The sequence below is a fragment of the Morone saxatilis genome, unplaced genomic scaffold (genome assembly GCF_004916995.1).
Source record: "Morone saxatilis isolate NCDOM2014 unplaced genomic scaffold, NCSU_SB_2.0 Contig22, whole genome shotgun sequence".
Lineage (NCBI taxonomy): Eukaryota > Metazoa > Chordata > Actinopteri > Moronidae > Morone > Morone saxatilis.
The window spans coordinates 16,702,294-16,718,739 of NW_023339785.1; the positions used below are offsets into that span (position 1 = coordinate 16,702,294).

General features: G+C 40.2%; 3 protein-coding genes across 5 annotated transcripts in view; all 3 read left to right on the forward strand.

Moving 5' to 3' along the window:
* The window catches only part of hspa4b (heat shock protein 4b), an 8,088-nt gene extending 2,104 nt beyond the window's left edge, over positions 1 to 5,984 (forward strand). Inside the window, exons 4-19 of the mRNA XM_035668905.1 lie at positions 150 to 272; positions 591 to 690; positions 866 to 999; positions 1,119 to 1,363; positions 1,476 to 1,552; positions 1,666 to 1,817; positions 1,986 to 2,092; positions 2,598 to 2,731; positions 3,055 to 3,239; positions 3,358 to 3,453; positions 3,792 to 3,947; positions 4,072 to 4,197; positions 4,324 to 4,431; positions 4,526 to 4,645; positions 4,760 to 4,921; positions 5,440 to 5,984. Coding sequence (XP_035524798.1) covers positions 150 to 272; positions 591 to 690; positions 866 to 999; positions 1,119 to 1,363; positions 1,476 to 1,552; positions 1,666 to 1,817; positions 1,986 to 2,092; positions 2,598 to 2,731; positions 3,055 to 3,239; positions 3,358 to 3,453; positions 3,792 to 3,947; positions 4,072 to 4,197; positions 4,324 to 4,431; positions 4,526 to 4,645; positions 4,760 to 4,921; positions 5,440 to 5,646 — 2,232 coding nt within the window. The 3' untranslated portion in view covers positions 5,647 to 5,984. The remainder of the gene's footprint in view (positions 1 to 149; positions 273 to 590; positions 691 to 865; positions 1,000 to 1,118; positions 1,364 to 1,475; positions 1,553 to 1,665; positions 1,818 to 1,985; positions 2,093 to 2,597; positions 2,732 to 3,054; positions 3,240 to 3,357; positions 3,454 to 3,791; positions 3,948 to 4,071; positions 4,198 to 4,323; positions 4,432 to 4,525; positions 4,646 to 4,759; positions 4,922 to 5,439) is intronic.
* Positions 5,985 to 7,158: 1,174 nt separating this feature from the next.
* On the forward strand, positions 7,159 to 9,660 carry gnpda1 (glucosamine-6-phosphate deaminase 1). 3 transcript variants are annotated; one of them, XM_035668937.1, is made up of 7 exons: positions 7,159 to 7,261; positions 7,562 to 7,688; positions 8,151 to 8,252; positions 8,344 to 8,526; positions 8,643 to 8,827; positions 9,056 to 9,230; positions 9,350 to 9,660. In XM_035668937.1, exons 2-7 carry the CDS (start codon positions 7,565 to 7,567, stop codon positions 9,409 to 9,411), a joined length of 831 nt encoding a protein of 276 aa, XP_035524830.1. In that variant the 5' UTR covers positions 7,159 to 7,261; positions 7,562 to 7,564; the 3' UTR covers positions 9,412 to 9,660. The 3 variants fall into 3 exon arrangements, with proteins under 3 accessions (XP_035524830.1, XP_035524831.1, XP_035524832.1); XM_035668938.1 differs by having other exon boundaries at positions 7,189 to 7,269; XM_035668939.1 differs by lacking the exon at positions 7,159 to 7,261 and adding an exon at positions 7,284 to 7,468.
* Positions 9,661 to 10,553: 893 nt separating this feature from the next.
* LOC118333350 (NEDD4 family-interacting protein 1-like) lies at positions 10,554 to 16,446 on the forward strand. Its single transcript, XM_035668944.1, has 8 exons — positions 10,554 to 10,746; positions 11,873 to 11,966; positions 13,976 to 14,115; positions 14,270 to 14,357; positions 14,767 to 14,891; positions 15,033 to 15,099; positions 15,197 to 15,305; positions 16,005 to 16,446. The coding sequence occupies exons 1-7, from the start codon at positions 10,711 to 10,713 to the stop codon at positions 15,301 to 15,303; spliced, it is 657 nt and encodes a 218-aa protein (XP_035524837.1). The 5' UTR covers positions 10,554 to 10,710; the 3' UTR covers positions 15,304 to 15,305; positions 16,005 to 16,446.

A 16,446-nucleotide genomic window follows, 5' to 3' on the forward strand; every position in this document is an offset into this window, starting at 1 on the left:
TTAATGGTCAAATAATATTTTTACATTGAGCCAGAGACTGAGGGAGACGGTTACGTTTTGTCTGCCCATTATCATGCAGTCACTTGCAGTAGAGAAGTCAAAATGATCTAGAGCAATGTAATAATCTTCACTTTGCACAATCCCTAAAGGTGATGTACATGGAGGAAGAGAAGGTGTTCAGCATTGAACAGGTGACTGCCATGCTGCTGACCAAGATGAAGGAGACAGCGGAGAATGCACTTAAGAAGCCTGTGGCTGACTGTGTTGTGTCTGTAAGTACAGGTTTGGATGCTATTCTTGTAGAGGTGTGTGTGTGTGTGTGTGTGTAGTCTTTCGAGCATATTAAAGCATAAATGCTCCACCCATACACGTGTTTTCACTTCTGTTGCCTGGTTACACCTGTTATCAGTATCATTAGTTCAGAGTTTGCAGACATCATGTAATTCCCAGCATAGCTCCACCCAACTTCAGCCGGACTAGAGGTCTGATTGGGCAGGTTAATTGAAAACAGCTGTGCGAGTGTGCAGAATCTTTACATTAATAAAATAATCTTTATTACAATCTTTCGTGAATGCTTTTTCCGTAATCAGGTTCCCTGCTACTACACTGATGCTGAGAGGAGATCAGTGGTAGATGCTGCTCAGATCGCTGGCCTCAACTGCCTGAGGCTCATGAACGAGACGACTGCAGGTCTGTACTAGGTTTAATTGGGGCGGGGCTCGGGCAAGGATGTGTGTGTGTGTTAGTGATTGTTGTACTGAGTGCAGTTGCCACTCAGACTGAACATTAGTCATACAAATGCACACTGTGACGTTGATTCCAGTAGTTGTTTATCGCATTAATAATTTAATAATATTTCTTACAGTTGCATTGGCATATGGGATCTATAAACAGGATCTCCCTGCTCCTGAGGAGAAGGCCAGGAATGTGGTGTTTGTGGATCTGGGCCATTCTGGATACCAGACATCAGTGTGTGCCTTTAATAAGGGCAAACTGAAGGTGTGTAGACAAAACAAAATACCCCCCATTTAATCTTTTTTTTTTTTTTTAAATCAATCTCTGTGCGGCTTTGCTTCATTCATTCAACTGTCTTATGGCCTGTCCTCCATGTCTCTCAGATCCTTGCTACAGCTTGTGACCCTGAGTTGGGAGGAAAGGATTTTGACGAGGTACTGGTGAAGTATTTCTGTGAGGAATTTGGCAAGAAGTACAAGCTGGATGTCAAGACAAAGCCCAGGGCTCTGGTCAGGCTCTACCAAGAGTGTGAAAAACTGAAAAAACTGATGAGTGCCAACTCCTCTGTCCTGCCGCTTAACATCGAGTGCTTCATGAACGACATTGATGTCACTGGAAAAATGAACAGGTAGACCAACAAGGAATCAGTTGTTGCTTTCAGTATCCATTGCTCATATCTACTGTGTGTTTATTTTAAATGTCCTTTTTAAAGCTTAAGTCATGTTTTCCTCTTGCACAAGGGGTCAGTTTGAAGAGATGTGCGGTGATATTTGGGCCCGAGTTGAGCCTCCACTGCAGAGTCTTCTGGAACAAACCAGTGAGTACAGAGTTTACTTATCTTAACTATCTTTATAATTAAATCAGTTAAAGAACCTAATGTATTAAAGTTTATTAGTTAACCCAATAATAAAACTGTTTTTGTTCCACAAGAACTGAAAAGGGAAGACATCTATGCAGTAGAGATAGTGGGAGGCGCTTCCAGGATCCCGGCCGTCAAAGAGAGAATCAGCAAATTCTTTGGAAAGGAGTTGAGCACCACGCTGAATGCTGACGAAGCTGTGGCCAGAGGATGTGCTCTGCAGGTACATCACACTTTAACTGTTAAAGCCAGTCTCCGCCCATCCTGTTGCTCACCAGAAAATTGTCACATCAGCACTTGACTCCACATCTTTTTGTTTGTGTTGTCTTGAGATTTCAAAATGTTTATTGTGACAGCAGCTCTCATTGAAACGCTGGTTGTTTCTCCACAGTGTGCGATACTGTCACCTGCTTTCAAAGTGCGTGAATTCTCCATCACAGATGTTACTCCCTACCCCATCTCCTTGAAGTGGCATTCTGCTGCAGAGGAGGGTTTGAGGTAAAGAGGTTTTTGATCATGTTTTTCCTACTGTCTGTGGTTTTAATTATGAACGTAATAACAGCGTTACAAATAGTTTTACACTTTAAAACATTTGTTTTGCGCCCTTGCTTCAGCAAAGCATATTTGGCTAACATTGCAAATATCTGCTATTGATTAACTAGTGGCAGTCTCCCCTCGCTCTGCCCCTCCTGTACAGTCTGACAGTCACACTGCTGCACAGAGACGCAGAGAGGGGGGGCGATGAGGGAGAGAGATTTTCTAGCGCAGATACTGTATTTATTTTACCAGTGCGGACCCTGTAAAGTAAGAGTGAACAGCAGTAAACGCATCAGCTGTTGCCGATGTCATTCAACCACCTTGTTTTTTCATTTTGTTATGATAGGCTACATCATTAACCTGCTATTAATACTAAATCGCAGGTTTTTTTTATTTAGGAGACTTTATAAAACTTACTGCTGAAAAAGTCAAGTCATAATTATTGTGAAATCTTCCTTTGTTGCAGTGATTGTGAGGTATTTCCCAGGAACCATGCAGCACCTTTCTCCAAAGTGCTGACCTTCTACCGGAAGGAGCCCTTTTCTTTGGAGGCCTACTACAATTTCCCTAATGAGCTGCCCTACCCTGACCCCACTATTGGTAAGCAACTGAAGCTTCTGTTTGATTTCTGACCACTCGGGGAAAAGACGAAAAGAAGTGAGAAGTAGCTAATGTGTTCAAGTCAACACATCCAGCAGACATGCAGCAAGATTAGCATCCTGTCAGTCCTCTGTCTACCTGACAAATTAAACTTCTTGTACTGGTTTGGTCTGCAAACTCCTGAGAAAATATCAGGGTTGATAAATACGATCAAATTGATGAGCAAACTCAAATTACTGACCTCATCTGCCAAGACTAATAGCATCAGAAGAGGTCCTAAAGTTATGGCGACTTAATTTTTTACATTACTTTCTTCCTTACAGGTCAGTTCCTGATCCAGAAGGTTGTCCCACAGGCATCTGGTGAGAGCTCCAAGGTGAAAGTCAAGGTACGGGTGAACATCCATGGTATCTTCAGTGTGTCCAGCGCCTCCCTGGTTGAAGTGCAGAAGTCTGACGAGACAGAGGAACCCATGGAAACGGAGCAGGCCAATGAGAAAGAGGGAGAGGTACTTCAGCCAAACAAGTGTACACTGCGCATTATGAGTATGTGTACTACTATTTGTACTTCTGTTTAAGTAGTAAAATAAATACAAAAATGTCTGGTTTCTATTAATCCTTTTGCAGAGCAAGATGCAGACTGATCAGGATGAGCAGCAGGGCCAGGGAGACGGTCAGAAAGAAACAGAAGAGAAGACGCCACGTGAGAATGAAGAGATGGAGGTAAGATAATAAGAGATCATTTTTGTATAAAACAGACCAGTTTATTAGATTGTTTCTACACTGACATACAAATCAGTGAAATATCCCACAATAAATCACATCTTTGAGAAGCTAATGTTTGTAATGATGCATTTGTAATACAATATGGTAAAGTAGTCTACTTGAGGCCACTAATTATGGCCAACATCTCTCTCGACAGTGTAACAAAAACTACTTATAAATTTGTTTCATAATGTGTTTTTCACGAGATGTTCTATAGCCGTTACGGTCTTCATCTCGATTCATTGTTAAAGAATGCCTATTTTGTAGCTTAATGGCTATTCTCTTACCTTATTTAGACGTCCACAGAGGAGGGCAAAGGTGAGAAGAAGTCCGACCAGCCCCCACAAGCCAAAAAACCCAAAGTCAAAACAAAAGTGCTGGAGCTTCCGATTGAAAACAGTCCACAGTGGCAGCTAGCAGATGACATGCTCAATCTTTTTGTAGAAAATGAGGTAAGTAAACTTTCATCCCTCACAAACACACATTACTAAATCCACCCATCTGACTGTCATCTTTAATTACTTGATCTATTTTCAAGTGTGTAGCGGTTACAGTTGCTGTTTGGATTCTCCTCAGGGTAAGATGATCATGCAGGACAAGCTGGAGAAGGAGAGGAATGATGCTAAGAATAATGTAGAAGAGTATGTGTACGACATGAGGGACAAACTACATGGGATGCTGGAGAAGTTTGTCAGTGAATCTGTGAGTAAACCTAAGAAATAATTGTGATCAAAGCTATGACCCTTTTATAATAACTATTAACTAAATAACTAAATTATTGGCTTTTTCCTTTTTTAAAATTAAATTTTTTACTCTTATTACTTTCAGGACCGAGATGCTTTGTCATTAAAACTGGAGGACACTGAAAACTGGCTGTATGAAGATGGAGAGGACCAACCCAAACAGGTTTACATTGACAAACTGGCAGAGTTGAAGGTAATTTTTGGTGTAGCAATAGCTTTTTTTCATTTCCATTGATTGGTTGACATTTTGATTTCTTTGAGCGACATGTATACTGTGTTTCCTACAGAAACTTGGCCAGCCCATCAAGGAGAGGTATATGGAGGCTGAAGAGAGACCTAAAGCATTTGATGAGTTGGGAAAACAAATCCAGCAGTACATGAAATTCGTTGAAGCGTACAAAATGAAGGTAAAACTAAAGGCTTAACCTTTAAACAATTTTAAAAAACTGATCATTACAAACTAAAGCAGTAATGCCTGCAGCAATTAACACCACTTTTTGTAATTTCCTTTTGATTTCTAGGAGGAGCAGTATGACCATTTAGACGAGGCAGATGTCACCAAAGTGGACAAACTCAACGGCGATGCAATGATGTGGATGAATAGCGCCATGAACCAGCAAAGCAAACAGAGCTTGTCGGTGGATCCCTCCGTCAAAGTAAAAGACATTCAAGCAAAAACAAGGGTGAGTGTTTTACTCATAACAGCAAAGACAACAACAAAGCATTGAGAAAAGTGACTAAAATGCAGGGAATGTAAAATGGAGTATCAAGTAAACCATCAAATACAAACATACGCTGTTTAATTGGTGAGGAATAAGCCACAGGTACCCAGAAAGTGATTAATTAAACCCAAGAATTGAAATTACAGGATTACTGGGTATTGAAATAGTCAAATTCATATGTTGCTATTTGGGATTGCCATCATGAAGTGGCTTTATTGTTCTACAGTAGTTTCAAATATGGTTCAGATGGATAGCTTTACTCATGTAGCATTCATTCAGCAGCTAAATAAATCTACCGCTTTATCACATATGTCAGTGTTTAACACTGAGGTCAACTATCTACCAGGAACACGACTTACTTTGGTGCCTATATTGCAGTTGTTTGATTGGCCAGGGCCAGTCGCTATATCTCCCACACAGCTGTATTTCTTTTAATAAAACCATTATTGCATGTTGTCTTCGTTGTGTACATTTTCCAGGAGCTGTTCTCCACTTGCAACCCCATTGTGACCAAGCCCAAGCCAAAGGTGGAGCTTCCCAAGGAGGACACGCCTGCGGAGCAGAACGGGCCTGTCAATGGACAGGAGAAACCCCAGGAAGAAACTGCAGACAAGGGAACGACCGAGAAGACAGGCAACCCCACCTCAGAAACCACAGAAAACAAGCCTGACATGGACCTTGATTAAAAGCAGCCCGACACCCTCCCTAAGCAAAGCTAAACAGGGAGCTGGTTGTTTCAGATTGAGATGCAGCCTCGGTGTATATCAGAGCAGGTTAAAGGAACTGCACTCCACAGTCAACAAGCAGGCAGGGTGATTAGCACACTGAACCCAGCTCCTGGTGGTATCTCTCTGATGACATAGCATGCCCTCTCTCTTTCTGGATGACATAAATCAAAAGCCAGCCGCAATAAGCCTGTTTGACAATGAGCGCTGTACACATGATGGTATTTATTTCTGTTGTGTGCTCTGTACGTGTTCTGGTCTGTGTCACAATATGGTTTTAATAAAGTTATTGAAAATCACTTGTATCTGTCTTTTATTATTTTAGTGGAAGATACCTAAGGTGACGCTTCTGTTGAACTATTGGGGCCAAAGCCATCATTTAAGACGGGTCTGTGGTCATATTTCTGGGGATTGGAGGGTTTTGAAGATATGAACAGGAGTGTATATTAAACTATTACATTATATGAAGCATGCTGGGTTTGACTGATACAGATTTATTTCAGGTTATGTTAAAAGTATTGGAGAAATATTTAAATAATAGGTGAAATTTACTTTAATTCATTAAACTTTAGCTGGTGCTGGGGTAACTGGGACTCATGACTAGTACTTAAAAATACTGGTTACAGCCGTGCTAGCTAGGTAAATAATAGTAAGTAGTAAGTAATAAATTCCTTTAATGATATATGATATTATAATTAGTAACTGGTGACTATATGCCCTTTTCACAGCAGCCATTTTGACATAAAACAGTAGGTTAAACACAGGTGTTAGTGTATCAGAGCCTTTTCAATGAGCCAACATGCACAATAGCAGACCCCTTGACTCTGTTTGACCTGAATGAAAGAAAACCTTAATTAGTATTATTGATAAAACCTGTTTACCCTACTACTTCATGCCAAAATGGCTGCTGTGAAAAAGCCCCTGAGTAACTGCGAGGCTGCATAAAATCTCTAAGTTAGTTCGTACACCTGTAATCTATACAAACAACTTAACCATAGCTTACAAACTTGTTTTATTATAGTAAAAAACAACAAACAAGAGTGTGTGCATGACTTCAAGGTCAAAAGTGCCACATTCCGGTCCCCAGTCACAGTTACCTGTCCAGGTGAGCTCACCTTGCTGCACCGATACGCCACCCAGTGTTCACAAAGAATTACAACAAAATGAACAAATATGTTTTTTTATTGGTAGCAGGTGTGTTTTGTAGGTAACTTTATGGGTAAAATATGAACCTAATAAGGTGATGAAGCAGACATTTCCCCTCAAAATGTGAAGTTAAATCACTATTTTTATGTCACTTAGCAACCACTGGTAACGTTCTGACCGGAATTAATGAGTTTCTGTTTAACATTAAAATGTATTATTACTATTAATTTATTTAAAAAACACTCGACAGAGCTGTTCTGAAGGTAATTTAAGGACAACTCTCTCTGCTCTCCTTTCTCAAATCAAACTAGCTCCTTAGCATTAGCCAGCAGTAGAAACGTCACCTCCGCGCTGTTTGTATCCAAAAGCAGGAGTCACATGATCCCTCCAGATCCTGTCTGCTCAGTGTAAAAGCCACAGATACTGCAAGGTAACAAGGTGTATGCTTGGACTGTTTTATTTGGTGTTTTAATTAGGACTCTGGTATTACTGTGAAAGTTTTTTTGGACACGCTCGCGTTAAAGTTGTTTTTGTCAGCTCGTTTTCACAAACCTACTGTTTCTTCAACAGGGATCTCTTTTTGTTTTACTGTTGCAGAATTGTATAGTTGCCTTGATGAGTCTAAAGTCTGATATAGGTGTGTTTTGTCCTGATTTACTTCGAGGCTGAGCTCCTTCAGACAAACAACCCGTTGCTCTTTCTTTGTCTTTCTTTCGTTTATTCATCCAAGACGATGAAGCTGATCATCCTCAATGACTACGACCAGGCAAGCGAGTGGGCTGCAAAGTACATTAAGAACAAGATTTTAATGTTCAAACCTGGCCCGGAAAGATACTTCACCCTGGGTCTCCCCACCGGTAAGTAAGAGCTATAGCTGGTGCAGGAGATATTGTAGTTATTATCTCTGTGTGTAAAACTGTGATAAAGTTCGCCAAAAATCCCCCTCACATCTGCTGATTCAGTGTCAGTAGCGGAAATAGCCACCAGGCCATTTACTTACAATGCAATACAACCCATAAATGGAAAAATGCTTAAATTATACCTAAATGCATGCAAGTATTTATTGAAATAAGCTTATATATTTGTGCTTAAAGTCATAATATTGATGCATGGATCTGCAAGAACTGTCTACATGTACTTCCCCATGCAGAGGTTAAAACTGAACAAGACATTATACTTTGTGACGTAACATGCTTTTCAATATAGCCATTGTAAAAATAAACAAAAAAACTCCTCAGAAACGTAGAGAAGTCATAGTGTAAAGACTCCATTTTGGGAAATACTCCACTTTTGCTTTGTAAGCGTTTGCCTGTCTTCAGGAAGCACGCCCCTCGGTTGCTACAAGAAACTGATCGAGTACTACAAGAATGGAGACGTCTCATTCCAGTACGTCAAAACGTTCAACATGGATGAATATGTAGGTAAGTCTACAGCGTGAAACGGTTACACATTCAGGAGGAGTTATTAAAAGATGTGATCTTGCAGAAGAAACTGTCATAAAATCCTGTGCAGGACTTCCCAGAGATCACCCTGAGAGCTACCACTCCTTCATGTGGAATAACTTCTTCAAGCACATAGACATAAAAGCGGAGAACACCCACATCCTAGACGGCAACGCTGCTGACCTGCAGGCAGAGTGTCAAGCCTTTGAGGAAAAGATAACAGCTGCCGGCGGGATAGAGCTCTTTGTCGGAGGTCAGGATGTCACAGTGCTGACAATGAATATACTATAACCAACGACACGTTTAGATTTGTGCTTTTTGGTATCAGGTGATTTGGCATTAAAATTAAAACTACTCCTTTCCTGTCAGGTATTGGACCAGATGGCCACATCGCCTTCAATGAGCCTGGTTCAAGCCTGGTTTCCAGGACTAGGGTGAAGACCCTGGCAAAAGACACTATCATGGCCAACGCACGATTCTTTGATGGGGATCTTTCAAAGGTGCCCACCATGGCACTGACTGTGGGAGTGGGCACTGTTATGGACGCAAAAGAGGTTAGAACTGTCAACCATCTGTCCTGTTTTTTGTGTTTTGGTTCAGTTGCTTTATGTTTCTGCAACATCTCAAATGCTCCATATGTTAAGAATGATCCCTTCTTTCTGTCAGAGCTTTGCTTTGAGTTGCAGAACATTGCTCCGTGATCTTGTCCTCTTCCTGACACACCAAAGAACACAGATTTGCAACTTGCTCAGTCACAGGTCACATTTTCGATTTCTTCTCAGGTCATGATTCTCATCACTGGAGCACACAAGGCGTTTGCGTTATACAAAGCTATAGAGGAAGGTGTGAATCACATGTGGACAGTGTCTGCGTTCCAGCAGCACCCACAGACGGTTTTTGTATGTGACGAAGACGCCACCCTGGAACTGCGGGTCAAAACTGTGAAGTACTTCAAAGGTGAGCTTAAATGACTAAAGTAACAGCTCTGTGAAAAGCTTAAATGACTATGTTTCACTTTCATGCTGCATTAAGCAAAACGGACATAGAAAACATGCTGATCCTTGCTCTTTCTTTAGGGATGATGCATGTGCACAACAAGCTGGTGGAGGCCCCTCCCCGAGGGCCAAAGAAGAACTGAGGGGATGTTTTTTCAAACTGTGGATTCATGAGGCATTTGTCAAAAAAAAAAACACTCCAGTGATTCCTTTATCTTCTGATGGAGATAAATTGGTGGACATCAAGCAGTGCTTGGTGTTAACCTCAAACTAATCTTTGTAGTAATAATCAGGTGCTTGTATTGTGCAGGCTATTCAGGTTTCAGGTGATTGTTCATACAGCTTTGCTTCTCATTTGTTCTTTTTTTAATAAAAAGTGCATTTAATTTGTATATCTCTGTATATGTTTGTGTGCTGATGTATTCAGTCTGGTTCTTCTGTCACATGACAACATGAAGCAACTCGTGTTGCCTTTAAGTGCTCCTTGTAAGCTTCTATTTCCGGATTTGTGCTGCAAATAATGGCTAAATGGCCTTTTCACCAAACTGTTTTTAGTGTGAGAAATGGAGCAACACAAAGTCCTAGTTGCCAGCGGTGGAATAAACCAAGAACATGTGATTCAAACAAGTACTGTACAATTACCTTACAATATACAGTTCTATATTTTAATAGTATTGTGAGTTTTATGCTACTTTATCTTATTCAGATGCAAACAAACAATTACACCCCACTACAGAGGCAAATGTAGTTTTACTCTACATTTATCTGAAAGCTATAGTTAATGGTTACTTTACAGTTTCTAACTCATAAAATATGCATTGTTAACTACCAAATTATTAATTTCTACCCTTTAATACTAGATTAAAATGCTGCCCATCAACACTGGTAAAGATAAGATATTCTGTTAATACTCCCACAATGGGGAAATTCCAATCTTATAGCAGCAAAGTGGAAAAAAAAAACAGTATAAAGACGGTATAAGAACAGTATGAAATATAATGATATAATATATAATATAAACACTACAAGAGGGAAAAAACCACGACAGATAAACACTAGCAGCAGTTGCACATGGGCAATAGATTGCACAGTAATTATTGTCCATTGATAAAAATAAAAAAAAACAACATAAACATGAACACTGTGGAGCTTTTGCATAACGAATACTTCACTTTCGACACTCGGAAGTACATTTTTAATCAAATTAATTTACATTCTTCGAAGTGCCAACAAGTCGTATAAAAAAATTCCGACGGCATTTGAATGCAGCAGCCGAGCCTGCCACCGACGGAGCGTCAGAGAGAGAGAGAAGGAAGGAGATGGCCGACTAGGAAGCGACGGTACCTTGTGTTTGTCTGCTACTTCGTTGGCGAGATTCCTTCTATATAACACATCTTCACAGCTGAAGAAGAGGAGAGGACGCTTCTACACACTCTTTCACAATGGCAGAACCAAACAGCAACGTCAGATATCAGGAGGTATGTTAAAGGTTTTGCGGACAAGCTGAAAAAAAAAATAAAAAAAAAAAAGGGGCTAACGTTAGCTGCTGCCAGTCAACATTAGTGTGTCAGTGGAAAACAACGAGCTGCACCGACCATTTGTTTATGGGCGGGTCGGAGTGGACGAGAAAGCTTATAACAAACACATTTTCTGACACTGGAATAAACTATTTAGTGGATGAAGGTGATTTAATCGCCTGTAGCTCGAAGCTTATGTGACCCCGTTTTCATTTAGCGGCTAACTAGCTGCTAGTTAGTTAACACATTAACTAGTGTGTCGGCTGCTTGAAGGGGATTGTGTGCCACTTTGTGCCCGGCTTTGAACCAAAAACCTGTCGTGCTACCTGACGGTGCTGGATCAGTGACTAGTCCAACCTGTCAGTAACCTAAAACTCCAGAGACAGAATATAAATGATGGTAATGTGAAGCTGCAGCCTGGAGATAATGTGTGAAAGCACATTTTTATAGTTTAATAAGAGAGTATGTAGTTGAATGGATCAGAGGTTTCTGTGTTACTGATTTAAAAAAAAAACAGTGCAGTTAATCGTTAAATATCAGGAGAAAGGAATGGTTGCATGCATGTCAATCATAACCACTTGTTGCACTGTACATTAAACAAGTGTGACATTAATCATTCACCTTTTTACTCTTTGAGGAGTCAGCACATTTTCTAGGCTTTTGTTCCCATAAAGCACCTCCAGTCTGTCTATATTGTGCTTGTTCAGTAGGTGGAGAGTGCAAACCAACTGGACATTTAAATGAGAAAGTGTTTTTTTTTACAGATTAAACCACACAATGAAAAAAAAATCCTGTAAATCCAATATTTTCATAAAGCAGCTCGATGTGTGTAATGACTCGGTACAATCAGAAATACAGGGAGAGCTACCGCCGTATAAACGCTGTGGCAACAGTTGACAAATATTACCTCACTGTACATTATCAATGTCATATTTGCCCGGCAGTGCTTTACAGTATTGTTTCCTTTCTTAAAATCCACCTACTTAGATAGTTTTCATTCATTACAGCCAACACGCAGTTAACACATAGTCCTAAAGGAGGTAATTCCACTTTGACCCAAGTTGTGTTCTTCTTTACGTTTCCTCAGCTGGTGAATCAGGAGGAGCCAGCCCAGTCATCCCAGGAGGGTCCTGCACAGGATGCACCACCGCCCTACAGCAGCATTGCTGCAGCAAATGCAGGTCAGAAAATCTTCACGGCCGCATGACACACACTGTCGGATAACTCGGAACAAACACAAGTATTTAAATCCTTAAATATCTGTGCCACTAGACACTCGTACTCACTTAAAAGTGAAAAGTCTTCTTAAAGGAGTAAGAGGGTAGAAGTGCTTGCAGTGAAACAAAAGCAAAAGTATTCATTAGGAAGAGTTCTTTCTGCTGTGTCACTTTATTCTACGCTGTAAAGCTCCTCTGATAGCCGTGCATTGCATTTGAGAGTCATATGATCACAACTTCAACCTGTTCTAATGTGTCCCACGCTGTTAGCCTTAGGATTAATAATGTAGAGGGTAATAGCTTGTGTGCAGGCCCTTTTAGAAAGGTCTGATGTTTCTAATCTCACCTCTTAAGAGGGCATAGGTCAACATGTTGCATAAGTGGGTGTAGCCTTGAGCTCTTCCTGGGTGAGTCCATTGATCGGGCTCAATGCTGGTTGTGTTTGGACAACACAAAGAAGCATTCTGGAGAGCTGCCAAATGACCCAGATGGAAAGTCTTGGCTTGTATGGGACCGAACATAAACAGTAATGGACGTGTACACTACTAATGTCTGTCTCCTTGCTGTAAGTCAAACCGCCCTGAGCTGGTTTTATAATTCTCCGCTGCTGCTGTTCTTATTAAAGGAAGTGAAAGTAGAGTTTGGTCTGTCAGCAGTTAAACTAAATTGTGACAGCTGTTAAATTAGCCAACATTTAATAACCTTGAGTTCTGCTGTCTGAATCAGAATAATATGTCTGTGTCCACAAAGAACATGAAATTGGTTATAGCTGTTTTTGTCTGCCTACATAAATATTCTCCAAAAATACAAATGATTTGCCTATTTAGGTGGAATTAATTTAATTCTAACCAACCGCAATCTGCATTTTTAAAAAACTGATGTATGTTACTAAATCCAGCTTTATAGTGAGGGTGATGAAACACTGAAAATGGTGTGTATGTTGTCTACGAACATTACATACGTGATGTACTTCGGTAGGTTTAGGGAATGATCACGATTTTGGTTCAAATGAATGAGAGGAGCAAGAGAAATGTATAAAGAGCAAACAAGTCTGCTAAGAGAGGAGGGCAGGGAGGCTCGGTGGGTCAAACACGGGAGACGTGACGTGAAATCAATAGTCAACGTTGATTGCTTTAATTTTAACACTTGATTTATTTTTCTTTACCGCCATTTGTAATGTCCATATTGTGTTTACAACCGATCACCGTCTCCTGTCCTGGAACAACTCAACCGTAGCTTGTGGTTTAAAATATTGATCAGATCATTAATAAAATATTTCTTAACTTTATACTTAATCTTAAGATAATTTCCGACGGTGGGCTCAAAAAGTCAATATATTTAGATTTCTATTTTTTTTTTTAATACATTTTAGAAAAAACTTTCATTTTGTAAAAAAACACAACCATATCTATAAAATCTGAATGAAAAAAGTGGGATCTGTGTTTCTGTTTAGCACAGCCCCTCTAACATCCAGCTCTTTTTGAGAATCGATACAGTATCACAAAACCAAATATCATGATAGGATATTTTTCTATATTTGCTTACACCCCTACCTTTAATTGATTATTCCTAAAGCTAATCCGATGTTCACCACAGGCCTGGCTGCGTATGCGTCAGAAACTGCAGTACCTCTACACACATCAGTCTAGACTTTACTTAGAGATCATTTCCACACCAAAGTATTTATAAATCTATAAAGAACTACTGATTTGTGGTTTTGGTCAGTTGATGATAACATTTAGACTTTTTTTTATATTGTTACCAGTAAGGTGAACTTCACAATTGCAATGACAGAGTCTCTACAGCTCTTGCTTCAGTTTTAAAGTATAGAAAGTTAATGGTTTTAACTTTAAATATTAACCCAACGTACGTATATTCTACCCTGATGCTCACGACTTTATATGTAGAAGAGTTTATTTTGAGAGAACACCGCTGTACCTGGATATTTAGTGGTTTGCTTGTTGCCTCCACAGCTTTCTTTGAATACAAGGAAGAAGGAGGAAGATTTCCCAACCCTCCATCCTACAGTGTTGCCACCACTTTGCCCTCCTATGATGAAGCTGAGAGAAGCAAAGAAGAGGCAGCCATCCCCCTGGTCACTGGAAGAGTCACCGTAGGTTGATCTCATTTTAAAACAACAGTTAGAAATATTATTAAGTGCCTTGTCATGTGTTAATACTTTGAGTTTTCAAACAAAGCATTAAAAGAAAACCGAGGTAGACCCAAGGTATTGTAATATGTCTACATATCTCTCGCTGTTGGTGTAGGAGGACGACTTCGTGGCCAGGGATGACTTTGAAGATGCTGACCAGCTGCGAATAGGAAACGACGGCATCTTCATGCTCACTTTCTTCAGTAAGAACTCGTTCAGCATTTCAACAGTTGACTTGTGTACGTTTTTTCTCTCCAAAAGAGCAAACTGACTTTCAGTTTAATTGCTCAGAGCTTGTAACCAGATGGTTTTCAGTTAGTTATTTATCTATAAATATATAAACATGGACACTAGAGGTGAATACGATGCACGATTTGTTGTGCAGTTGCTCTTGAATAAGGACTCTGGTATTTTCTAAAAGGAATACTGTACTGGGTCCAAGTGTCAGTACGCTCAGTGCAAGTTTGTTTTCCAGCAGAAGACGGAGGAGGAGGAGGAGGCGGCGAATATGTGCCAGCCAGTTTGATAACTCCCTGATTAAAAATCTGTTTATGGGTCATGCTGTAAAAATAAGCATTTTTCTTTCATTAATTATTCACTTTCTGTCACCAGTGGCATTCCTCTTCAACTGGATCGGCTTCTTCTTGTCATTCTGTTTGACCACGTCAGCAGCCGGCCGATACGGGGCCATCTCCGGCTTCGGCTTGTCCCTCATCAAATGGGTTCTTATTGTCAGGGTAAGAGCGTACCAGTGGTGTGAAGGAGCAGGATTACTCATTCTTATTTGTATTACTCTACAGGTATATTTTTGATGTGGGTTGATTTAATGGTTTGAATCAATACAGCTACTAACTGGTCCTATCTTATATTTCTTCCAGTTTTCCACCTACTTCCCTGGTTACTTCGATGGGCAGTACTGGTTGTGGTGGGTGTTCCTGGCTCTGGGTAAGTGACAGACATTTATTTTTATAAACAAGAATCCTTTCCTGTTATTTCCTCGGTTACATTTTGGCTAATTGCCTCATGGTGTTGTTCTCTCCAGGCTTCATGCTGTTCATCAGAGGCTTTGTCAACTACTCCAGAGTGCGTAAACTGGCTGATCCCACCTATGCCACTCTCCCCCGAACAAGGGTACTCTTCATCTATTAAAGGTAAGGCCTAGTCATCTGGTCACACACGTTTACATGCACGCAGGTGTCCAGTTACAGTGAGGGATGAGATTATGGTGACGATTGGACTGAACCTTCACCTGGTTAGAAAATAGGACAAATATCAGGCATTACTTAGCATCCATCAAGTGTATTAAATGCCATTTAGATTTGTCTTTAGTAAATAAACCAGTCAGGGTTACCATCACTGGTTGACAGCTATTTGATTCCGTATCAAATTCCTGAATGATTGCTCATTACTCTCGGCTTTAGTGTCTGAATTTTCGGCACACAGTTAAACATTAAGATGATGTCGCAGCTCACTGAAAAGAAACTTGAGGGAGCAGATTGATTGCTGCAAGTTCAAAATGTGTGAAGTGACATTTCTGTAAAAAGCAACTGCGACCAGTATCGATATTTCTCGACAGGAAACTTCCTCTGGTTGCCTCCCAACCGGTGGGAGACCCTAATGTAATTTAGTGAAGGATCAAACAAAAAATCCATGTTAACTGTGTCTGCACATGACATCCCCCTGTTGAAAAGCAGATAAATACAGGAAAGTTAAAGAGTCGCCTTGTGCATGTAAAATTATAACCACTGATGAACCACAGAGATCACACCACACACCATTAAATATTAAACCAATGGTTCATGGTTCATTTCTAGATTTGATTTGTTCATCTTCCTTTACCTTCAATTCAGGATGTTGGATGTGGAAGAACTGGACATGACCAACACAAGCAGCAACTCTGTGAGGAGTTTCAAATTTTAAGTGAAGACACTTAAACATGAATCGGCCCGACGAGCTATAGATGAAGACAACTCTCGGTTTAAATATTCAGGAATTATATCACTTGTTTTATTTTCTTTTTGAAACTTTATTAATGGAAAATGGTTAACAGTAATAGTCCCTTTACGTACTCATTAGTGGCGATTGTTAAGTGCTATTTACATCTGTCTGTAATGTATAAGTAATGCCTTATATGATTTTGATGGTAGCGTACGAGCATGCATCTGCCCTTAAGGTCAATAAATAGGGAGAGTCTCATGTTGGTGACACTTGAAGCCAACAGGTATTAATTATTACAACACTGTAGACTTGCCATAGCATGCAACACTTTGTAATCTGCACTAATCTCAATCA

What these genes read in the sequence shown, in the direction of transcription:
- gnpda1 (XM_035668937.1), top strand. Translation starts at nt 7,565, where the DNA reads ATGAAGCTGATCATCCTCAATGACTACGACCAGGCAAGCGAGTGGGCT. An exon ending in GATAGAGCTCTTTGTCGGAG is followed by an intron (nt 8,527 to 8,642) that starts GTCAGGATGTCA and finishes CTTTCCTGTCAG; the next exon opens with GTATTGGACCAGATGGCCAC. An exon ending in CTGTTATGGACGCAAAAGAG is followed by an intron (nt 8,828 to 9,055) that starts GTTAGAACTGTC and finishes ATTTCTTCTCAG; the next exon opens with GTCATGATTCTCATCACTGG.
- LOC118333350 (XM_035668944.1), top strand. Translation starts at nt 10,711, where the DNA reads ATGGCAGAACCAAACAGCAACGTCAGATATCAGGAG. An exon ending in CTTCATGCTCACTTTCTTCA is followed by an intron (nt 14,358 to 14,766) that starts GTAAGAACTCGT and finishes TTCTGTCACCAG; the next exon opens with TGGCATTCCTCTTCAACTGG. An exon ending in GTGGGTGTTCCTGGCTCTGG is followed by an intron (nt 15,100 to 15,196) that starts GTAAGTGACAGA and finishes TGTTCTCTCCAG; the next exon opens with GCTTCATGCTGTTCATCAGA.